Below are 25807 nucleotides of genomic sequence, written 5' to 3' on the forward strand. Positions count from 1 at the left end.
CTGGTGATCAACTACAATTTATTGGGAACATCTGGATGTGTGTTGAGCTGTGGTACGACTATTATTAGTGAAACGATGTCAAGTTTTGTATTAGTGAATAGTTTCATTAGCTAGCTAACACAGTTGGCAATGGAAGGACTCACAGGGGTCAACTACAACACTGGAGAGCAGAATAAAGACATGACCAAAGCAAGGCAAGCCTGTGACTGGAAGGATACACTAATAGTTCTCAGTCATCTACAGGAGCGAAATCCATTCAGCAGTGACCCAAGTCGAGGAACATTGCCACTGGGGAGCATGCTCTTTCCAACGTCAACATTGATACTGCACGGCCTGTTGGCACTGCGACCCTGAAGTCAATGGATGGACGAAAACCTGGTGACTATACTTTCAAGAGGAAGGATCAAGCTGTTACTCTTGGCATGAGGTCTTCTGTGATGGTTGATGGAAATGAAATTCAAGTTGATACACAGCTTCTCTTCCAGAAACTGGTGATAGTGGCACAGAAATGTGATAAACTCAAGTACAAGATATGTAGCTATCCTCCATCTCTATTTGATTCCTCCCTTCTACTTCACGAAGCAAAGAAGCCTGCCCTTGCTGATGCCATCTGGAAACTTGTTGGGCCAGATGTTTCCAGCAGAAAATGTGGTCGATGGCAGCTTGTACATCTTGGATGGTGGAGCGAGGGATTTGTACCAATTAAGAAAACCGTACCTCCTGCTCCTGAGAAGCTCATGAAGGTCAGAAGGTGCAGCTGCCAGTCTGACTGCAGCACCCTGAGAGGCAGTTTAAAAAAAAAACAAGATAGAATGCACCCAGGCCTGTGGACACTGCAGGAGAGTGAGCTGCACAAACTCAATGCAGATGGGCAGTGACGAGAATGAAGATGAGATTCTCTATTGGTGCATTGTGTACCTGATTTGATTTTTTGATCCAGCCACTTTTTATTTTACCAACCTTTTGTCTTCTGCATTCTCCTTACCCTTGTCTCCTGTTCTTCCCTCAGACTCATCCCCCAGAAACAGTCCCACAGACCCAGCCCCAAACCCCATCTCTGCAATAATAATTAATAAAGGCTGGTTTAAAGTACTTCTTCCTGCCTCTATGTATTAATGCTCATGGGTATCCTAAATGGGTTCCATTCAGACCTTAACATTAAGTATTTTACTGTTATATGTCAACAAGATTCAACAAGACATTTTCACCTGGCTATACCCAATGTTTAGATCCGTTGTGGTATTTATACAAATTAGCACATACGTAATTAGATTATGCACCGTTTGCCCATGTTAACAAACAACTTCAAAAAAACTTGTAATACATTTTTTGTTTGTCTTGATGTAAGTAATCATTTTCATAGTGATATATAAAGGTTACATTTTTTACCCTATTCACGTGAGAAAAAGAATGAATAGGCGTATGAATAGGCTATATTTGTGTCTTTTTCTAAAGTTTCCCCTAATGGGATTCTTCTGGGCTTTTTTTTCCGTTACTCAAAATATTGAGTATTGAGGATACAAAATCAGTCGAGTTTGCTTCTGTTGCAATTTGTCCTACCTTTTTTCATAAAATGACATGCATATAACATTTCTCTGAAACATTTTGTTTGACTTTCATCTATATATTTTTTTAATTGTTTGTTTCCGATAGTTTAGAGAACAAGATCAACCGAACATGATTGATGCGTGAGAACAAACCTCTTGCAGAAGCACAAACATGTAAAACAAGAATGAACCTCATTGGTTCTTGTGGAAAATTCTAACGTGTTGTGTAACACGACCTCATTGGTTCTCTCACGTCAAGCGAACATGCTTGAGCTTCCGTTTACCACAACTGATGTGTGAGTTTATGAATGTTTATATGCGAATAAAAGCTGTGAATCTGTTCATCATATAAAGCAATCTTAATTGTCTCTTGGACTAAACCACTCGATTCATATGGATTAGTTTTATGATCTCTTTATGAACATTTTGAAGCGTCAAAGTGGTAGTTGCGTAGCTGTCTGTGGAGGGACAGAAAGCTTGTCAGATTTAATTAAAAATACCTTAATTTGTGTTCCGAAGATGAACGAAAGTCTTACAGGTTTGGAATGACATGAGAGGTTAGGACACAATAGGTTGCAGACCTCGCTAGACCACACCCCCTCGCCACAATATTATTGTTAGCTGGGATACTGTGTGCCTCTAAAGTGAATTATAAAACTGCTGCGTGTTTTAAAATGTAGCCAAATTATTGTGGTCCCATTAAGGTGCGGTCATACTAGTAGACTAGAAATTGTGTGGGTAAAAAACAAAGCAATCCCTTGTCAATAGTATAGCGACATACAGCATAATCAGAAGTTTGTACAGCTCAACAGAAATCCCTTTCAAATCAAATCAAATTCTGTTGGTCAGCTCGGCATGTCTAATCCTTTGGGATTCTATGAAATCTATAACTAATATGCAGCCCTCAAAGGAACTTTGTATCTACTCTTGATGACTTACAGAAAGCCATTGATTTAAAAAAAAATGTACTTAAGATTTGAGAAGAGCGAACATATTTTTGAGAATAGCATTAGTGTTATAGAGTCTTCTTCTGGTATTATCAAAGATAATTTGTTGATGTAAACCAGATCAACAACTATTTTAAACACATTTGTCCTAAGAAATGTGCAGGCCCTGCTGGAATTTCTGCCTATATTGTTAGTCCCCCTCTGGTGAAAATCCAGTTTTTAATGTTGTTTATATGGTGTTTTTAATGCTTTAAGACAAACCACGTGTGTAAATTCATAAGTCAACAAAATTGCTGAGTATTTCCTCCTTAAAACTGCAGTGAACCAAAGACAGTCTCGAAAACGCGGTTTGAAAAAATGCTGGTGTTTCTGACGTCACAAACTACCTTGAAACCAATCAGGTCAACGTGTGATCATCAACGAGTGGATCTCTGAGCTGGTGTGAGTGAATGGGGGCGGGGCTAATTTGCACTTTAATTTTAGTTAAGTTTAATTTAATTAAACCGTGTACTAAATGAGGCAAGGCTGTTACATTCAAGCCATTTTAAGACATGAAGATTTTTTTTTCAAGGAATAAAACTGTTAAATATGTAATTTTGATGATCAAAGATGAGTTTTAAGGGATAAAATGATTGACTACAGGGGGAAATTGTGCAGGTAAACTGACTCCAGCTTGGCTCCATATATTTTAAAAACCTTTGGACATCGGTTTTGTCCCCAGCCTTTGGAAAAGGGCTGTGATCATGGCGGTTCCAAAGATAGCTAAACCCTTAGATATGATTTCAGACTGGTCGTGCTAAATGTCTGTGGTTATGAAATGTTTTGAAAAGTGCATTTTATTTTATTTTACGACAGGGGTGTCCAATCTTGCTCGAGGGTCACTGTCCTATAGAGTTTAGCTAGATTAGGTAGGTTATTTGGATTAGGGATAAGATGAGGATGATCTAGATTCAAACAGGAGTCAAGATTGCAGGAATATGAGCTTTTATCATGTAAACGCAAATGAGTTTGTATTTAGTAACTGGTAATTAAGCTGTTTATGGCTTTTATAAGGAACATAAGATCTAAAGATCCTCTGTTGGGCTATGCCAGAAACAGGGTATAATAGGTCTAATAAATCTCCCTAATCATTCTGTCTATCATTTCAAGAGATACAGCCCATTTCTTAGACAGGATCTAATGGACATAATGGTCAGAAAAAATGTCAGCCAGTCTACTAGTGCGTAACACATTCTGTAGGTCTATTCTACCTGAATCTGTTTTTCCATAAAGATGAAAATGGATGTATAAAAGTCTATGGCATGCTGTACTACAGAGTAGTCTACAAACTGTGATGTGTTCCATTATTAATGTAAAATAGAGATGTACTGATAAAATAAATGCTGGTTTTATTGTGTAACCAATAACTTGTGCCTTTGGACTCAAGCTGCTCTATGCTCAAACTATGACAACTAATACAAACATTTACATGTAGGACTATTTTAATGGTTTGTAGTGCTGCCCTTGGGCTTAGTCTGCATGTTGTTCATTCCCGTTGTGAGTGTCTGCTGTTGGATCACTGGTCAGATTGTGTTGTGCTGGTCCAGGGTCTCTAGGGGTCATGGTTCTGGGAACAGCCTCCTCTACTTGGCTGAGTATGTCATGCAGGACTGCTGAAGAGGCTCTGTCTGAGGGCGATGGGGGCAGGGAGACCGCAGAAGATCCTAGACGGCTACTGATGATTGAACGAGCTGCTTGCAGATGCCTTCTCTGGCTCTGGCGAACTAAAAGAAAATGAGCAAAGTGTGCATTTTTAAAGTGGCTTTCAACTAGTGGGCCGCAACCGGAGATTGGCTCTTAAGTCTGATCTGATAGAGTGGCGAGACAGGTAGTGAATACATCTAGTTAACATTTATAATTTATATTCGGCTGACATATTGTAAGGATATGTAACAGAAATTAGTATTATACTATTTTATACTAATATATATATATATATATATATATATATATATATATATATATATATATATACATACATATATACATATACTATATTATATTAGTACTATTATAGGGTTAAATATAACATGCATGATGATTTGGCACAAATTCATCTGTTGCTTGCTAAAAGCAGCCAAATTAGGCCGATGCCAACATGGAAAGATTTTGTAACATTCCCTTATCCCCCAAACCATGAACAAAGGTTAAAGAAAATATGAAAATATGACTAAATTATATGTGGGTTCATTTGTAACGAAAGCACGGTTTATACCACAAAGTATTTTTTGTGAGGAATTACTGGTTGTAGAAATTAATAGTTTAACTATTTAAATGGTTTATAGATATTTAATAATTATTACACTTACTATTAGAATTTTTCATCTAAATTAATTTAAAAATTTGATCTTAAGGACAATTTTTCTTGCTTGTGTACAATAAACCTTTTTCTACTGTGTTGGGTTGCCACTTGATGTCCAATGGGTTCTAAAGCAAATACCACTGTTAGATCAGTATGTTAAATAGTGATAAAATCTCAAAATATTTCTGTCATGTGGTTTCAAGTAAAAGTCAGGCTCATAATAGAGTGGATGTGCCACTTCTGTGTTGCATTATAACAGCACCATTCAACAAATTACTTTTTTTTTCACAATTAATTAGAACACTTTCACGTTCCTTTCTGATAATTAATGTAGCTTTTTTGCTGTTTATGGAGGCGGACAGTCATGGTCACAACCCACTTTTACTGCATGGAAATCATTGTATAACATTCTTCTGCTTTTCATATTTGAAGGGCATGACAATAAATTAATGAGAGAGGGTAATACTTTACGGTAAGGGTACATGAATTCATGTATAAATTCATGCATTAATTCTGCATTCATTCATGCATTAATATCTCATGAATCATCAGGAACTAACACAAGTTCAACGTTTTTCATTCATGATTTCATGGATGAACAACGCCTTAATTAAAACATTAACTAAGATGAGCACATCATCATGAATTATGATTTATTACGCATGATCATTATGTTTTCTTTGTTCTTTGTCTAGGTCAGTGACCTAGACACCACTTTAGTTGAGGGGCCACACACATGATGAAGTCATTGGTAGATAATGCTTAGTTAATGATGACTACTGTATTGGACAGACCCCAAAATAGACCAATCGCAAACTCATAGCACACAAATTCTGTTGACATTCAAATACAGTAGTCATCATTAACTAAGCATTATCTATCAAGGACTTCATCATGTGTGTGGCCCCTCAACTAAAGTGGTGACAAGTCCTTTGAAACACTGATGAACAATGTGCTATTAATGGTGGCATAACTGTGAACAAAGAAAACATCATGATCATGCGTAATAAATCATAACTCATGATGATGTGCTCATCTTAGTTAATGTTTTAATTAAGGTGTTGTTCATCCATGAAGTCATGAATGAAAAATGTTGAACTTGTGTTAGTTCCTGATGATTCATGAGATATTAATGCATGAATGAATGCAGAATTCATGCATGAATTTATGATAATTCATGTACCCTTACCTTAAAGTGTTACGAATGAGGGAAAGTTCATTTTTGGTGAGCTATCCCTTTGTCACGGTTCATGGATTCACTGACTCGCCCTCGCTATTTGTGTGCGTGTATGTGTGTATGGGCGTCGTTTTGAATGAGTAGTCCTATATAATGTTTGTGATCTCGTCTTGTCTTTTTCAGATTGTCGTTGAGGCTCTCCAGAGATTCTTTCCGTTGTTCCGTGCTGTTTTCTGGATCGTCACTCAGGTATTTCCTGTCAGCCCATGTGTATTTATTGCTGTCTTCGTCTGCCGTCTGCGCATTGCATCCCTGCGTTACCGAGTTGGACTCGTGTACTGCCCACCTCGACTCTGACCAGCATCTACTTCTGTTTATTTTCCACTTTAATAAATACTTTGTGCACTCGCAATTGGACCCTTCTGTCTTCCTTACATCAGTCATGACAGAACGATCTGACCAAGTAATGGGTTCAGCGAGTTCATCTGGACTTGAGGTGATCCTCGCAGGTAACTGTGCCAGGATGGATCAACAGGATGAACACATTGTCGCCACTGGTCGGGGAGTACAGGCTCTGGTAACACAGGTGTCCGAGCTCACCACTCAACTTCAACAACTGAGAGCTCCCACTGCGCCACCCCCGCTGTCTGTTCCCCGGGATCCACCCAACATCAACTAGCTGGAGCCGCGCATCCCTACACCAGAGAGGTATTCTGTCGAACCTAACCTCTGCAGAACCTTTCTAACGAAGTGTTCCATCTTCTTCTCCCTCCAGCCTATGACCTTTGCTTCCGAGCAGTCAAAGGTGTCATTGGTGATGACCTTGCTTTCTGGACGCGCGACCTGTGGGGAACTGCGGTGTGGGAGAACCAACACCACTGCTGCTCCTCGTTCCACGCACTTAGAGAGGAGAGGAGACGGGTCTTCGACCGTGCGATAGTGGGATGTGAGGCGGCCCACAAACTCGCCCACCTTCGTCAGGACAATAGAACTGTCTCTGATTATTCCATCGATTTCCGTACTCTAGCGGCCGAGTGCAAATGATACGAGGAGGCGCATTGAGACATGTTCCTACATGGGTTGGCTGATCGTGTCCAACGTGAAATCTACACGCTGGAACTACCCAGGAGTCTGGACGGACTGATTGAACTAGCCTTGCGTGTGGACATGCGTCTACAGGAACGAGCGAACCAGTCCTCCCACCAGACTCTGGTGCACAAATTCCCGGAGTATGCTACTTACAGGAGCGAGAACACGGTAAGCCCACCAATCGATCCTGAACCCATGCAGGTAGGTCGAGCTCAGCTTTCCCGGGAGGAATGGGAACGTCGTAGAGCCAAGGGACTTTGCTTTTATTGTGGCAAGGCCAGACACTTTCTTACAGCCTGTCCGTTAAAAGACCAAGCCCGACAGTAGGACGAGGGTTACTGTCGGATGGGCTGTCTATGACAAAGTCCTCGTCCACTACCGTCCTCCCGGTAAGACTGCAATGGGCAGACCATATCTACAACTATCAGGCTCTTGTGGATTCAGGAGCCGAGGGCAAGTTGACGGACTGTTTGTTGGCCCGACGGCTTCAAATCCCTATCACATCACTGGATCACGTCATCAACGCACTCAATAGACAAGAACTCCCGGGTATTACTCACTCTACTGGTCTCATCACCCTGATTACCTCTGGCAACCACACCGAAAGAACTTCCTTCCTGCTCACCGAGTCACCTCTTGTTCCCGTGGTACTGGGACACCCGTGGCTGGTGAAGCACGAACCCAGGATAGAGTGGGGTCAAACTCTGTCTCTGCCTGGAGTGTTCATTGTTATGCCTCATGTCTTGTGTCTGCCTGTTCATCTGTTTCTCGTTCTGTGTTGCAGGAGGAACCAGTGAACCTGTCAAACGTGCCTCAGGAGTATCTCGACCTGAGGAAAGTGTTCAGTATGTCCCGGGCTGCTTCTCTTCCTCCGCACCGTCCCTATGACTGTGCCATAGATTTACTGCCAGGTACGTCTGTTCCAGAAAGGGAGGTCATGGAGACATATATTTCTGATTCTCTGGCAGCCGGGATCATCCGCCCTTCTTCGTCTCCCGCGGGAGCAGGCTTCTTTTATGTGGTGAAGAAGGATGGCTCTCCGCAGCCATGGACATTTTGAATACTTGGTTATGCCTTTTGGCCTTTCCAACTCCCCCGTCGTTTTCCAAGCACTCGTCAATGATGTGCTGAGAGACATGATTGACCAGTTCATACAGTGCCTTGCGAAAGTATTCGGCCCCCTTGAACTTTTCGACCTTTTGCCACATTTCAGGCTTCAAACATAAAGATATAAAACTGAATTTTTTTGTGAAGAATCAACAACAGGTGGGACACAATCATGAAGTGGAACGAAATTTATTGGATATTTCAAACTTTTTTAACAAATAAAAAACTTAAAAAAATTGGGCAAGCAAAATTATTCAGCCCCTTTACTTTCAGTGCAGTAAACTCTCTCCAGAAGTTCAGTGAGGATCTCTGAATGATCCAATGTTGACCTAAATGACTAATGATGATAAATAGAATCCACCTGTGTGTAATCAAGTCTCCGTATAAATGCACCTGCTCTGTGATAGTCTCAGAGGTCCGTTTAAAGCACAGAGAGCATCATGAAGAACAAGGAACACACCAGGCAGATACTGTTGTGGAGAAGTTTAAAGCCGGATTTGGATACAGAAAGATTTCCCAAGCTTTAAACATCCCAAGGAGCACTGTGCAAGTGATAATATTGAAATGGAAGGAGTTTCAGACCACTGCAAATCTACCAAGACCCTCTACCGTCCCTCTAAACGTTCATCTCATACAAGGAGAAGACTGATCAGAGATGCAGCCAAGAGGCCCATGATCACTCTGGATGAACTGGAGAGATCTACAGCTGAGGTGGGAGACTCTGTCCATAGGACAACAATTAGTCATATACTGCACAAATCTGGCCTTTATGGAAGAGTGGCAAGAAGAAAGCCATTTCTTAAAGATATCCATAAAGAGTGTTGTTTAAAGTTTGCCACAAGCCACCTGGGAGACTCACCAAACATGTGGAAGAAGGTGCTCTGGTCAGATGAAATCAAAATCGAACTTTTTGGCAAAAATTGCAAAACGTTATGTTTGGCGTAAAAGCAACACAGCTCATCACCCTGAACACACCATCCCCACTGTCAAACATGGTGGTGGCAGCATCATGTTTGGGCCTGCTTTTCTTCAGCAGGGACAGGGAAGATGGTTAAAATTGATGGGAAGATGGATGGAGCCAAATACAGGACCATTCTGGAAGAAAACCTGATGGAGTCTGCAAAAGACCTGAGACTGGGATGGAGATTTGTCTTCCAACAAGACAATGATCCAAAACATAAAGCAAAATCTACAATGGAATGGTTCACAAATAAACATATCCAGGTGTTAGAATGGCCAAGTCAAAGTCCAGACCTGAATCCAATCGAGAATCTGTGGAAAGAACTGAAAACTGCTTTTCACAAACGCCCTCCAACCAACCTCACTGAGCTCGAGCTGTTTTGCAAGGAGGAATGGGCAAAAATTTCAGTCTCTAGATGTGCAAAACTGATAGTGACATACCCCAAGCGACTTACAGCTGTAATCACAGCAAAAGGTGACGCTACAAAGTATTAACTTAAGGGGGCTGAATAATTTTGCTCGGCCAATTTTTGCTTTCTTTGCTTTCTTTAAATGGCATGAGGGGGAGAAGATAATAACATTGAGGACTAATTTGGCTTGGTCTGTAATAGTTTGGTATTTTACTGATTGTCTGCCTGATTGAATAACTCACCTCTGTCTCTGACATCAATCTTCTGGACCTCAGGAATGAGGAATCTGTAGACGAGTTCTGCCACAATCTCTTCTGACTGCTGACTGCTCCTCCTGCACGTATACACAGACCAAGAAAGACACAACACAGGCCGATTAGAGCGGATTCATTTGGTTTGTGACAAAGAAAATGCTCTTAAACAATTCTGGCAGCCTCACCGAAGGAAACATAACAATGACCTCTGAATCTTGGTTATACAATGTTTATTAGTTTATAATATCTTTGCAAATACACCGTATCTGATTCTAGTGATTTCCCACAGCTGAGCTGTCACATCTGATATCCATAATTTATTATTTATTGAGGAAAGGAAAATGTGTAGATAGATGTTTTTCATACATATTTCATATTTCTTAGGCAGTAGCTATGTTTCTCTGCATTTTGCCTTGAAGGATTTAAGTTTTTGAACGGGCAGAACACAATGGGTGGAAGTCACCCTGCTGACAAATCTAAGCATGGCTTTGTATATTTTATTTTCAGAACCTTCTGGAAGCAGAAGTGAGTCATTTGTACACCTTACATCCATTATTTTATCAAGGTCTCTATTTCATAGCTTCTGTCTTAACTAAACACTTAAAATGTGTGGGTCTATTCCCATGTGATTTATGGCAGCTCACCAATGATCTTGAATCTAATAAAACCTCTGACGTATGCAAGTGTAAATGACAAACATGTCTTACAGCCTTGAATGTCAGTAGGCCTACAGGGCTGACAGAATCTTTTCAATATATTGAAATCTAAAGGTGCATTTATTTATTTTATCCCTTTTCTTCAGGAAAGTGCAGTGAAGTGTTTTGTTTTGACAGTCTGAAAGATTTTTACCGTTCTGAAAAGACCACCATGATAATAAGAGTTTGTGGATCATTAGTCATCAATAAGCAATTTATTTGTGAGATTTTCAAACTGGTTTAATTGGATGTCATAGCATTTGAGACTAGAAACGTACGTCTCCTCCATGGCATAGGTGATGTTGTCCAGCTCCTCAGCCTGACGGTGTATCTCCTCTCTGGCCTGGGCATCAGCTGTCTGGTTAATGGAGCCCAGGATGACATCCTCCAGGTACATGTCTACGGTGTCCTGGTGCACCTTGACCACCTGATACCAAAAGATATACAGATAGACAACAGTTCTCTGATATAGAAAAAGGAAGACTGCAAAGCTGCCGGTTGCAGTACAAGATGAAAATGTGCACAATATGACTAGGACACACATTAAAAAATGTGAAAGGTGAAATATGATTACATTATGACAATAGTAGAGAATTCTGTGAAGAAAAAAAAAACATTTATAGATACATCTTAAATCATGTTAGAACTTTAGCATGTTAAAACATGCTAACAATGTGCTAATTGATGTTAGAAAAAGCTAAGAACAAAGTTTAATCTATCTATCTATCTATCTATCTATCTATCTATCTATCTATCTATCTATCTATCTATCTATCTATCTATCTATCTATCTATCTGTCTGTCTGTCTATCTATCTATCTATCTATCTATCTATCTATCTATCTATCTTTCTATCTATCTATCTATCTATCTATCTATCCAGGGTGCAATTTGTGATTTTTGAAACGTTTTTTATATTTATGCAAATAAATCACAATGGGTAATTCGTGCAGCTGTTAAAGTAGCCTGACATTTATAGAATAAATGTTAACTTTAATGAAACAATATCAGAACACTTTGAAAATGGAATATTTTAATCCAGCATTACATTTTAATTCATGTAGATTTTCACTCTTATGCCTTGCCCTTTCTTCATTCGGAAGTGCACAAACATAAACATGTATGTTTGAACATATTACCTCTGTACCTCTCGTTGGTTTCATTAGATTACATAATTAATTTTGATTTGAATTGGTTAATTTCAATTTCCTATTTCAAGCCTTCTATAGATATAATTCTTATCGTGACTGAGGCATGTATACACTAAGTTCGGCATGTATACACTAAGGCATGTATACACTAAGTTCGGTTCATATTTCATACAGAATAAATAATCACCAAACGCAATAGCACAACATGCTGTCAACATGATGTCTCACATCGCTTGAGTCAGCATAAGCAGGAATTTAACTCCATCCTAAAACATGGCTACTGTAGTCCCATTCCCATTGTAATATTTCTAGGATTTATTGTGAGCGTACTGTAAAATATGAGGACATGCTGCTTGAGACATTTTAACTTTTCTTTGATTTGGCTAGCTGTAGTTTTCATGATGAAATAGACAATAACGTATGTGATTATTGTGCTTTGTGACAATTTGAAAAGCCATGCATGAACCGTGCAGTGTCTTCTCTTATCATGCGAGAGGGAGCGCCGACAGTTAAAGTCCATTTCTGATTTATAGTTGTTTAAACATGCGTGTTGTGTGTTTTAATTAGTAATATATATATATAACTTATTTTAGATATTTTATGTGGTCTATCTATCTATCTTTTTCTGACTGAATTTTAAAGGTTTTGCCTTCCTGACAAACTATTTTATTCCTGTGATCCAAAGCTGAATTTTCAGCATCATTATTCCCGTCTTCAGTGTCACATGATCCTTCAGAAATCATTCTAATATGCTGATTTGTTGCTCAAGAAACATTTCCTATTATTATTAATGTTGAAAACAGTTGTGCTGCTTAATATTTTTGAGGCAACGATGATACATTTTCTTTTTAAGGTTTATTTGATGAATAGAAATATCAAAAGAACAGCATTTTTTGTAACATTATAAAATATTTTTACTGTCACTTTTGATCAATTTAATGTGTCCTTGCAGCATAAAATGTATTAATTTCTTTCAAAAACCCATACTTTTGAACAGTAGTGTACGTTCAAGGGATTTTGTTGGGTAGAAATAAGAGCACATTTATTGTCCATTAATGTTCTAGTGACCTGTTTAAATATCTCATCCTCCTCTCTGCGTCTCCTTTCCTCTATCTGCCGCCTTCCACTCTCCTCAGCGTCACGAATACGCCGATCTCTCTCAGCCAATAGCGTAAAGGCATGGATTCGCCTTTCCTCCTGAAGCCGGACCAACTCTTTTGACAAAAAGTCCAGCATGTCCACGACCACTCCCCCAGACAGGCCAGCTACACAGGACTCAATCTGAGACACCTGAGAGAAAGTGGGAGAAGGAATAAGAAGAATCTAATCAGTTTCATAATTGAGTTACTATAGCTTATTATAGTCAATTCTAGCGTCATTGTTTTGTTCACAATGATTGATTTTTTTAGACCATGAAACAAATTTAAAGGCTCAAACATATTTTTTTAAAACATTTGTCCTGAGATTACACTGTTTAAAAAATATATATATATATATTATATATTTATATTATTTAAAAATAGACTTAAATGTAAAATGTAAATGTAGTACCATTCCCTACATTAACATGAAATGTATGCTATTGCTATGCTGCACTTTTTCACGTGTTATCAATCAATTTATTCTTAAATATTCTCCACAAATGGTTAAGATCAGACTGTAATGATCAGAGACTTTGTTAAAAATAGCTTACAGTAGTTTTAATAATTTTCACTGATGGGGTGGAGGGAGAAATTTTGAGCTCTGAAAATTAAATACAAAAATATGAATATTGTTTTCATAGCAGCAAAATCTGAAACTTCATGACATGACCCAAGAGAAGCCATGAAAGCCTGAAAAGATCAGTGGTACATGGTAAAGCAGAGGTGATGTTGTGAATGTCTCAAGAGCCATATTTTGATTGACAGATAAAACTACCTATTTATCTCAGTACAAAGTTCTCATGGTACAGTAGGTGCTTATTGTCATCTCTGAAGCATTTATATCTCCGGTCTTACTCTGTCAGACTGGATGTCTCTCTGTCTCTGCAAGGCGAGTGTGACCTGTTTTTCCGCCTCTTTCTTGTCCTGTTCCTCCTTCTGCAGTGCGTGGGTGGTACGCAGTTCTTGGATCAGTTCCAATCGTTTCATTTTTTCTTCGAACATCTGACACGCAAGACGTCATTATCCATTCACATCAACAACTACACAAGACATTCGTTAAAAAACAGGCTCCCCCACTGAGCCTTACCTGATTCTGGGTGGATCTTCCTCTGAGCACTTTCTGCAGAAAGATGATAGCCAGTTCCTTTTCCTCATCTCCCTGTTATCTCAGAATGATAAATGAGGCATACAAACAGAACGGCGTAATAAATAAATGATACAAAGAGAGTCAACGTTCCAGATACACTCCTGTTCAAAAGTTTGGTTCCAGTAAGATTTTTTAATGATTTTGAAAAAGTATCTTATGCTCACCAATGCTGCATTTATTATTTATTTATTAAATAATACAGTAAAAACTGAAATGTCATGAAATATGATTACATTTCAAATTAGTTGATTTCTATTTGATATATTAAAATGTAATGTATGCACGGTGGTAAATCTTAATTTTCAGCATCATTACTCCAGTCTTCAGTGTCACATGATCCTTCATAAATCATTCCCATATGCTGATTTGCTGCTCAAGAAACTTTTCAAAAGAATAGCATTTGTTTAAAATAGAAATCTTTTGTAACATTAGAAATGTCTTTACTGTCACTTATGATCAATTTGACAACATGTGTCGAAAAAAGGACTGATTTCCTTTAAAAAATACCAGAAACTTTTGAAAGGTACAGTATCTTCAGGTCACTTTGGTTCTATTAAGACCTTTGACCACATTGTGAAAAAAACACTTTTTTTAAAGAGTGCTTATTACAGAAATGATGATACAATTACATGATGATGTATTATAGTTCAAATTTATATTAAATGCAATTAGTTGAACTTTAGAGTGCTTTTGACACTTAAGAAGGACTTAAGTACGTCTTTATATGTAATTTCATAATTCTATTGTCTTTGAAATATGGTTAAAAAATGGTTAAAGTGTACTGCCAAATGTACTGACAAGCATTTATGGTAAACTAAAATATGCTTTAATGTAATTTCTATTGAACCTTGTATGCCATGTATATAAATATATTTGTAATTACACATTCATGTATATTAATAGCTGTTTTTTAACTGTTTAATCATAAAATATGTCAGTGCCGTTGTTTTGTTTCAAAGTTTCAAAATGCAAACTAGTAATGTTTTTTTAGAACCTGGGGCCAGTTGCATAAACTTAGCCATTATGTTAAGATTGTGTCTTAAGATCTAGTATGACCAACTAGCAGTTAGTTAGGGTTCATCAGTCTTACTTTTCGGTATCAAAATAGATCAATCTTTGTTTTTCTCGATCTGATTTGAAAACATTATGAACAGTCTAAAAGAAAACAAATTGATTACATACTTGTAAGACTAGTCTTAGCAGTTTATACAACGGGCTCCTATTTATAATAGCTCAATAACTGTCCAAATTGAACTAAGGCATAATCCTGGTTTAATCTAAGGCCCGTCTGTGAAACCTGGCCGGCCAATCTTTTTTCTTTAAGACTGTTCGTGACTTTTTTTAAGTCAGGTCCATCAAATCTTAGATTGATCTAATTTGATACCCAAAAGACCCCTAACTAACTTCTAGTTGGTCATAGCACAGTCTTAACATAATGGCTGTTTATGCAACTGGCCCCTGGCCATAAAAATGTAAATTTAATCTCAATTAAAACACTACAGTTAAAATTCTAATCAAGTACTTTAGTATGTTAGTCAACAAATCTAAATAAGTGTACTTTTTAAAGCACAAAAAAAGATTATTAAAACATCATAAAATACACTAGAGTAAAACTTTTAATTTGACATTATCATGAAAACCATGAAATTGCACTGTTTTTTATTTCTTTGAAAATGTAAGTGAGAAAATCACATAGGGGTGCTTATACCTAAAGCTACAAAAACTGGCCGTAATCAGTCACCTTTTGACTTGCAAACTGCACGTCAGAAGGAAGACCTGAATTGAAAGCATGAACGTGTGCTGTACCTCAGGGGGCTCATCCACCACAGGGGTTAGGGGTCGTGGAGCAGGTTTTTCCGTCTTAAAGAGGAACCGCAGAGGCTTCTTTTCCACCCTGCAGACCTTTTTCTCTTTCAGAGCCTAGTGGGAAAGGAGAGCTCAGGCTGATATCTGCCAATTCATTTTTGCTTCCCACAGTATGAGTAAGTGTGAAAAGCACCCAGCACCTCATTACCTGATGAGTCTTCATGAGCTCTAGATCTCTGCGGGCTGAGCGTGTGATGAAGCCTTTGGTCACTTTAGGTCTTGGCACTTTAATTTGAGGCTCGATGACAGATGGAGAAAGACCTGCCTCCAGTTCTAACAGACCTAAGAAACACAGAGATGATACTGCAGGCCTTTATCACTTATTTTAAACGGAATTAAAGAATTTTTCGGAAAAAGAAGTCAGTGGTGTGCTGGGTGTGAAAAGATATAACCCCTAAGTCTCTATAATATTTTGATCTGTTGAGAGTTTTTTTTTTTCGTTTACCCTTTTTTCATCCACCAGGTGAACATTGTTAGCTTAGAAATTATTGTAATTGCTTAGAAAAGTTATAGCAAATCTTTCCTCAATAAGACACATGATTTGATTTGGAAGAAGAACATTTTAAGAAAGAAAATAAAGAAAGAAAGAAAGAAAGAAAGAAAGAAAGAAAGAAAAAGGTGCTTTGAAAGGAGAAAAAAAGAAAGAAGGAACAAAGAAAGAAATTGATTGGAAAGAAGATTTTTTAAATTAAATTAAGAAAAAGAAAGAGAGAAAAAAAGAAAGGAAAATCTTCAAATTTCAATTTTTTTTTTTTACAAAGAATGATATGAAAATAAAAATATCAATGTATATGTGAAGAATTTTATACAAAATAATTAACAAGAAACGTTAGTGTGTCCTGAATAGTCAGAAGGAAAACAACCAGATGTACAAACAGGAGCAGACCTTGATACGTGCTGAGAAATGGACTCTTCAAAACATTGCGGTTGGAATTTCGCTCCGGGAACCGACCAATCCGAGACAGAGGAGCGTATGTCTGAGACCCATAATCTGAATAATCCTTTATAATATCACGTCTCTCCAATTTTCCCTCCACATTCTTGCGCTTTGCCAGAAGCTTCCGCATTGCTGTGAAAAACAGAAAGACGTTAGATCAAATTATGTCAGTTTTTAAATGCTTATTTTATAATACAGGGTAATCTGATTTAAACACATAATCTGATTTAAACCCAAAAATGTCCTGACAGCTCTCAATACATGCTATGCTTTATTTAGTTTTGAATAAGTGATTCTGGGAATGATAAAAATCAACAGAATAAAAGCCTGCAAGCACAGTCTTCCCCATTCAAAATGACTAGACAACAACAACAACAATAATAATTTTGTTATTTTGTTAATAATAATTCTATTATTCACAGAATATTTTATTTTTAAAATTATAACAATCAGAACCGTAAAGAAATGGACAAAAAAAAAAGGTCGATAAATACTAAATAGGCAAATGCTTCAGAGTCCAAGATTGGATCATTATTGCAGTGATTATTGTTTCTAGCATGTTATATGTTTGGCAACAGTTCTTCTAACACTAATTGATGGAGAGTGTAGCTTTTAATTTATTAAACAATCATGTAGAAAGACTCATCATGGCCATATTACAGGATGACAATGTCAAGATTCATCAGGCTCAAATTGTGAAAGAGTGGTAGAGGGAGCATGAAGAATAATTTTCACACATGAATTGGCACCTTTGAATCCAGTTGAAGTGTGAACCGTAGCGGGGTCCCGGATCATGCTCCCTCATGAGGTTTATTTTTTTGTTTGTTTATATATTTTCGCAAAATGGTCTTTTGTGGTATCATACACATGCAAAGTTGGTTGATAGCATAACTGCAATAAATAACCTAGTCAACAAATACTTGTTTACAAAGTGCCATGGAAGTCAAACTAACATGGTTTTTCCTAATATCTGTCATTATTAGCAGAACACTTTTTACACATGGGGAAAACCGGTTGTTTAGTCAATAATTCAAGAAGGTCCAGACTTTAAAGCTCTTGATTCTTACTTCTACTTGGGAAAAGTAACAGTTCCTGTAATTGTTTCACTTTAGCATTTGTTAAAAAAAGGATAGCCTATAATTAAGACCATTGATGGCTTCTCATTACCATGCTAAGGCCAATGTTAACTTTTTCTGTCTTTTTTTTTCATCTACAGCATTTGTTGTGAAAAATAGCAACCTACATATTAAGAAACTATCTACAGCATACCATAGTTGTAGGCTATATAAATATTTAGTGAAAAATATATTCCCTTAACAGATCTATCATAAATCCTATAAAAGGTAATGGCCTACATTCTACCACAATAAATACAATAGAACGTGTTAAATACTTGTATACTAGTATTGGTAAGTTTAGGATTAGTTGAGGAGGGATCAGGATTAGGGGTGCTGTTATTATTAGGCAGTCAGGTAGCGACTTCAACGAGGGGGGTATTCACTTGGCAGGCAGTCGAAATTCGGCACAACATCTGTACTGCGTATACCGGCCCACTTCAAGCAGTGTTAAGAGGTGCATCAATTCTTGGTCAAAATTTTGTTCTGACGATGCAAGAGTTAAGAGAGAATTTAAGGTCTGGACTCAGAGGTGCCAATTCATGTGTGTGTTTAAGAAATGAAAAGCTACACATTTCCTCAATAAGTGTTAGAAGACCTGTTGCCAAACATATAACATGCTAGAAACATAATGCACTGCAATAGTAATCCAATAATAGACTCTTAAGTTTTTGCCTATTTAAATCCAAACAGCAACTTTTTTTTTTTGACCGGGCAGTGTCTATTACTAATGCAATAATACTATTGCACCTAAACAAAACAAAAAAAATAGTATTTCATAATAATAATAATAATTTTATTGTACAGAACAACAGCCAAATTACAATAAAAATATTTATGGCTGTCTTCTTTCCTTTCAAATGTTAAACTACAGAGCTTATATTTTGGCGGAAAACATCTGGGAGACCTTAAAGGATTAGTTCACCTCAAAATGAAAATTTCCTAATAATTTACTCACCGCAATGCCATCCGAGACATCCATGTCTTTTTTTCCTCAGTGGAAGAGAAATTAAGTCTTTTGAGGAAAACATTTCTGTTTTTTTCTTCAAATAATGGACTTCAATGGCAACCACTGTTTTGAAGTCCAAATCAATGCAGTTTCAAAGGTCTTTGAAGTGCTTCAACGGACTGTGCACGATCGCAACTGAGGAAGAGGGTCTTATCTAGCGAAACGATAGGTCATTTAAAAAAAAAATAATATATATACTTTTTAACTACAATTGTTCGGATTGAACTGATCTGCAAAGCGCTGGGAACTACGTCATCACGTTGAAAGGTCATGCTTGATGTCCACCCTACAGTTTACAAAGCGACCGTGCGAAGGAGGATACGTTTCAAATTGTATTGGTCGCTTTGTAAACAGTGGGGAGGTACTTCCGCTGGCGCCGGCGACATCAAGCCTGACCTTTCAACGTGATGACGTAGTTCCCGGCGCGTTGCATATCAGCTCAATCCGAAAATGACCTATTGTTTCGCTAGATAAGACCCTCTTCCTCAGCTGCGATCGTGCACAGTCCGCTGAAGCACTTCAAAGATCTTTGAAACTGCATTGATTTGGACTTCAAAATGTTGGTTGCCATTGAACTCCATTATTCGAAGAAAAATCCAGAAATGTTTTCCTCAAAAAACTTAATTTCTCTTCCACTGAGGAAAGAAAGACATGAATATCTTGGATGGCATTGGGGTGAGTAAATTATTAGGAGATTTTCATTTTGAGGTGAACTAATCCTTTAAAGCTTCTCTTTTGTTGACAACAGATTCATAAGTGATTCTTGTTACAAATTTAGGAATTGCATTTTTCAATGCACGCCTAAGACTGAAAACACTGGATCATGAGCTGCTTGCGTATAAATTGACACAATGCCACACTCATTCTAAAACACAGCTCGTCAGACTATATATTTACATTATAAAATGTATGCATTACATATGGAAAAATCACATCCCTGTAATATATTTAGTGTATGGTCTCAAAGCAAACACACATGGTCTAAAAGCAACAAAACTTCAATTATGATTTCATGAGGACTGACAACTAAACAATGGGCCCTTTTAAGCAATACATAATGATGATGATTTATCTATCTGTTGCCTCACAAATAATGTAGTCTTTGCGTATCTTCTTAAGCCGCGCCTCCTTGTCTTGCTGGTGCTTGGAAAAGCTCACGTCCAGTCGCTCCATCTTGACCTCCTCCTGCTTCTCCTCCCTCTGACGCAAGAGCTGCACCAGAAGGGTCAGTCGTGCCTCCTGCAGCCTAATAAAACACAAGTCAGCATGTACGTGGTTTGTGCATTGCAGAAGTACAGATAGTATTTCTTTATACTGTTGTTAAATTTTTTCGTTTATCCCCCAAAAATGCATATGGTACTCTTCTGCGTAATACAAGAGGAGATATTTTGAAAGGTGTTTCAGGGATTTTTGTCCATACAACAAATGTCAATATGGACCTTATATGGATCTTGCTTTTATGAAACTTATATGGTACTTAAGTTGTCATTTTGGACATTGACAAACCCAGTCCCTATCCACTGTTATTATATAGACGAGAGTGGCCAGGATATTCTTCGAAAGATTCACATTTACTTTGTGAGTAACTGATGTCAGCATTTTCGTTTTTTTGGCAAAATGTTACTTCAGGTATTGCTCACTTCTCAATCTCCTCTTCTCTGAAGGCCCACTCTTTCCTCTCCATCTCCTCCATCATCCTTCTTCTTTTGTCAAGCTGAGAGAGGTCGTCCAGCGGGGGCAGAGTTGCCTCCCATGCTCTCTTCATTCTCGCCCTCTCGATCATCTCCACTTCCGCTAGGCCTGCAGGCAGCCCACAGCCTGGAAAACAACCAGCGATGAGGCCATTCACACCAAGAACATTAACTACTGTATAAATATAACTATAACAATATTAGCATCCACGCCAATGGACACTAATGTTCTGTTCATTAAAAGCTTGCGCTGCAATTTTGTCGTCTGCTGTTTTAAAGTAGTAATCAATCTAGTAATGAAAGTTGTTATTCACCCTGTTATATTATATTATATTATATTATATTATATTAGATTAGATTAGATTTTCTTCCCTATTGTGATATATATCCAAGTGAAACGGCTTCTCGAACAAGTACTTTCTTTATCGGGAATGATTGGATCATTGGATGGTTGTGGTTTATTATTGCTGTGATGTCATTTGATTGACAGGTTGACCCACCCTTGTGCCGAGAAAAACATCATCAGAGAAGAGAAGTTATTTTGATAAAAGGTTTTAAAAAAAAAACTGTAAAAACTGTAAAATTCCTTTAAAAAGCAAAACTAGAATTGTCCATTTTGATTTCAAGGTGACTTTAAATGCTCAAGCTCTTTAAACTTTGGTGGATTTTGATTGGCTGTTAATGTTTTTATCCTTCATCCGCTGGAATAATGTTCTGAAAGTGATTCCAATGATATTGTTATTCTGTGTTGTTATCATTATAGTTGTGGTGTGGACTTCCCTATTCTCGTAGAATTAGAACGATTATTACAACTTTATAGTTATCATTATAGTAACAGTTATAGTTTTTGGTATGAACGGAAATACTCTAAGTCAACATCTCATTGTCAACCTGAACAGGAGCTAGTGAGAGGCAGTATAAAATAAACGCAACTATATTATATTTATGTGGTTTACCCCATGTAAGTGTGGCCAGTGTGAGCAGCTCAGGGGAGGCTGTCCCAGGACGAACCACATGGTCTGGAGTGTAGGGGTCTGTCTGTGTCTCACTCTCCCGATAGTCAGTCTGAACTCCCACGCTCCGGTGAAACGGAGTGGGGGGCCGTTTATCATCTCCATTAGGAGCAGAAAGGAGGTCAGATCTGTGAGAAAATTAAACAGACTCATAGAAAGATAGAAATAAAGGCAAGTACTTGATAGATCATATAGACTACAATAACTCTATAAACAGATCAATGACAAGCACCTCATGACTTACTTTGGCAAAGCAAATACAACATCAGAAGGAATCTGTTGAGCAAAAGGAATAAGAGGACTGAGAGAAAGACAATGGGAGAAAAAAGGACAGGGAAAGAGAATTTCATTATTTTTTGTTTATTATACGCTTTAAATGTTTAAAGAATTCTAGCTAAATCAAAATGTTTAGCTGGTGTCACCCACACTAATTTTCCTGCATATGTGTGGGTCTCACCGTTTGAAAAACTTCCAGCGGTCCACTCCTGTCACATCAGCAGGGTTCAGTGTTTGGATATCAACCCCAGGCACAACCCTTACACAGACACAAAAATATACAGATTAATTCATATGCAATTACAGCATCACCGCCGTTAAAAGTTTGGTGTCAGTATATATATATATATATATATATATATATATATATATATATATATATATAGTTGTATATATATATATATATATATATATATATATATATATATATATATATAATTTTTTATTTTTTTTTTAAATTAAAGGGAACCTATTATGCCCTTTTTCAAAGTCTTCATTTTATTTTTGGGACTTCTAGAATAGGTTTTCATGCTTAATTTTGAAAAACAAAAACATGAATTGTCACATATTTTTCATTGTTGCAGCATCTCTTTTCCCAGTCTGTCAGTAACCCTCTTTTAACTCCTGTCTCTACGAAGAACCTCCTTCCAGTGCAATGTGCTCTGATTGGTCAGCTGGACCAGTGTGTTGTGATTGGTCAACCGCTTCGAGTGTGTTTTGTAAATGTCACCCCTCGACCATAACTGTGAGTTTCAACACACTACTAACGCAACTCAACCAGGTCTCGTCACTTTTATTTTTGTAGTAGTAGTAGTGCAAGAAAATAGAAAATATAAATATAAAAAATATCCTAAATATAATCCACAAACAATTACGAAGCAATACTGTATCTCAAATAAATGCATAAACAAACAAACAAACAGCCAAATCATTTGCTGGAGAAATTGTGCTTAAAAACGCAAAATATCACATTGGAAAAAGGGTGGTAATGCTTAGTTTTCTTCAATCAATCAATGAATTTCATTTTGAATTTCATGTAATTCATTCACAAATGTTTCTGCTTCACCCATCTATTATAATATTTGTAAAGTAGGCTGCTATTGTCTTATGGTGTTTAGGTGTATTTTACCCTGTCAGTCGCTGCAGAGCCTGCCTCCTCTGCTCAGCGAAGCCCCGCCAGCGCCGGTCAATGAACGCAGGCACAGGGTCAGTGGATTCCAGGCGTAAGGTATAACGGGGGTGGTGTCCAAGATTACTAAACATGCAGTTAAACTCTGGGACCTTCCGCTAATATAAACAAAACACAATTGTTTTTACTCTTACAAGGACATATCATTGGTCATATCATATATTTTTTTGCCACACTTATAATGGTTGTTACTTTTTTTGCACAACACCAGACATAATTTAATTTTTTATGACCATTTTACACTTTTTCTCTGCCTCTTAGAATGAAACAGGCTGTCAAAAAATAGCAGAAGTACAGTACATGTACTTGTACAATATACCTTTTTTTTCTAGGAAGGACGCTTAGTTCTGAAAGTTACAGAATGCTTTGTTCAAACCTTGAATGTTCAAGGTTTCTGATGGAGTGAGCGTGGCTAGTTGTAACACTTAAAATACTTCCACACATGCTAGCATGACACAACTTAGTCTATTTACTAGATGCCATATCAACAATATATAGAGAAAAGAATTAGCCAAAATTCAGAACTCTTTGGAAGATATCAGTGAAGATTTATTTAACCATAGTAAAAGTACATTTCTTAAGTTAATTCTCAATCTCTTGGTGTAAATAATGTAATACACTGTATACATTACGTAAAAGTATAAAAGTATACAATGTATTAATGAAACAAGACAACATATTTGTACCAGATGTGTAAAAGTCATTTGGAATTCAAAAGAAATACTCTAAACACTAAGTAGATTTACACACACAGAGAAATTCAAAAAGCATTTAGTTGTGCCCCACTCTCCCCTATTTAGAATGAAGCAGAAATGTTAATGTTTATTTCAGATTTTCTAATTAACTTAATTATATCAGTCATTGTCAATGACTCACTGGAACTAGAGCTTAGCAAAAGAGCTTACCTTGTCATCTCTTTGCTTCATGTGTGCCATTAATATAAAATCAAGTTTAATGTGTTCCCTAATCCATGCTTAGGCTACAATCCTTTGAATACAGAGAATATTATGCAGAGCACGAGGAAAAGAGACCATAGAGAAGAAGAGTTGTAGAATAATTTGTGGCCAGACTTCCCTACACAAGATAGAATTCACAATGCAATAATGACTGGCTTTATCCTGAATGCTTAATACAAGACAGATAAAGATAAGTAAATAAAAAGTATAAAAAATAAGTAAATAAATGAACCTGGAATATTGATTTGAGAAATTGTGTGAGAAGAAAGAGACATGAAACTAGCACAGTGTAGAAATGTTCTGCCAGGGACAAATGCAGCCTACTGTTTCGTGGCCAAATATATTTAATTATGTGACCACATACTGTAATGCTGCGATTTACCAGAGTCAAGTATTCCAGAGATCTTTAATCAAACAAAACCACTTCAGTGTCAGCAGGGTCTTCCATTTTCCGTTCATTTCAATAACCTAAAGCAATTTAGCCGTTCAGACTTGCAGCATTTTACCATTTGACATGGTAACCAGTGAGTCCACCTCTCTTTTAACCAGCGTGAGTCTTTTAATACAACAATTTATCCTGTTCTATAGGCCTATTTATCCTACAACAAATGCTAATACTATCCCTGTAGCTTTGAATTGTGTCATGATTAAAAAAATCTGTCTAAAAAAGAATTGTGCTTAATTCTATTGAATGTGCAAGACGGTGTGTTTCTCCGGTTTCCAGTGTTTTCTACTGCAGCACAAAATCGAACGTGACTTCAGTGCAAGGATGAGTATCACACGGTGTGTGCCTTACCACTCGATCCAGTGAAGCCTGAGCACGGAGGGTTTCCCTGGCGTGATCCACTTCAGCTGACAGTGTATATACTGGATCTAAAAAAGCACCAATACTTCAATACTTTTTTTATGATAAACGGCACAATATATATGCTACCCTCTTAATAGCCTTATCTCATTTATTCTAAAATATATTTATATTGTAAAAGTCAAATAATTATTTCCAACTGTGTAACTTACCGTACAAATAATCATAAGTCCTCTGTTGTCTGAATCCCCCTCTGCCCTCATTTTTCTTCTGAAATGTGCGTGTGACCGAGACGCTCATATTTGCTTAAAACTGGTAAGTTAACGTTATGTGTTTTATTTGTAAGACAGGTAATGGTCACCATGGAGATCGTAAACATCCGATCACGCCACGGCCACTTCAACACAACACCGCTAGAGGGCAGTCAATACAAACGCAACATCCGCATGTCAGAACCGTAATGTAAATATGTTGTTTTCTCGGTCTGATGAATGATGAACTCATCTTTATTCATTCGTAGCTTTATATAGAAGCTTTATATAGACACGTTGTTTAGACATAGACTATTGAAGGCAAACAACTAACGTTACTATGCACTTGCAGAGATACAGAAAGGTAAACAGAATATCTCAGTCACTGTGCATTGATAAATGGTTTTCGGTGCCCCAGTAAAGATCTTGATTGTATTGCCTTAAAATATTGAACAATATATGAATAATATAATTTTAATATGTTACAGCATTGTTACAGGTCCGGTCTCCATGTTTCCTTCTCTAAAGTATTCCATACTTTTTTGGAACAGTAACGTTACATTTCCAACGAGGCAACGGTAACTTAGTACTTGTAAAAGAAAAAACATCCTAAACACTCAAAATAGTCATCAAAGATGAGAATTTTGATCCATCAGCAATCTAAAACAGTGATGTCTAAGAATTTTTACCAAAATTTACCAAACAAAAGTTAATATTTTTTCCCAACTAGAT

At 37.4% G+C, this 25807-nt stretch overlaps 1 protein-coding gene across 1 annotated transcript; it reads right to left on the bottom strand.

Annotated features, from left to right (window-relative positions):
* Nucleotides 1-1945: 1945 nt before the first annotated feature.
* Nucleotides 1946-25189, bottom strand: cfap91 (cilia and flagella associated protein 91). Its single transcript, XM_077215278.1, has 17 exons — nt 25037-25189; nt 24816-24892; nt 23004-23161; nt 22056-22133; nt 21843-21899; nt 21542-21726; nt 20535-20712; nt 19983-20140; nt 16720-16902; nt 15982-16115; nt 15774-15887; nt 13908-13979; nt 13676-13822; nt 12747-12968; nt 10806-10954; nt 9821-9912; nt 1946-4257 (listed from the first exon to the last, which is right to left on the bottom strand). The coding sequence occupies exons 1-17, from the start codon at nt 25122-25124 to the stop codon at nt 4004-4006; spliced, it is 2346 nt and encodes a 781-aa protein (XP_077071393.1). The 5' UTR covers nt 25125-25189; the 3' UTR covers nt 1946-4003.
* Nucleotides 25190-25807: the final 618 nt, after the last annotated feature.

This window comes from Siphateles boraxobius, unplaced genomic scaffold (assembly GCF_051911475.1).
Source record: "Siphateles boraxobius isolate OS27281-9 unplaced genomic scaffold, OSU_SipBor_1 7, whole genome shotgun sequence".
Lineage (NCBI taxonomy): Eukaryota > Metazoa > Chordata > Actinopteri > Cypriniformes > Leuciscidae > Siphateles > Siphateles boraxobius.

Excerpts from the sequence above, each read along its gene's own strand:
- cfap91 (XM_077215278.1), bottom strand. The coding sequence starts at position 25,124 with ATGAGCGTCTCGGTCACACGCACATTTCAGAAGAAAAATGAGGGCAGA. Across the intron at positions 20,713-21,541 it reads ACTGGCCACACTTACATGGG|GCTGTGGGCTGCCTGCAGGC; the intron begins GTAAACCACATA and ends GTTGTTTTCCAG. Across the intron at positions 10,955-12,746 it reads AGGATGAGATATTTAAACAG|GTGGTCAAGGTGCACCAGGA; the intron begins GTCACTAGAACA and ends TTTTGGTATCAG.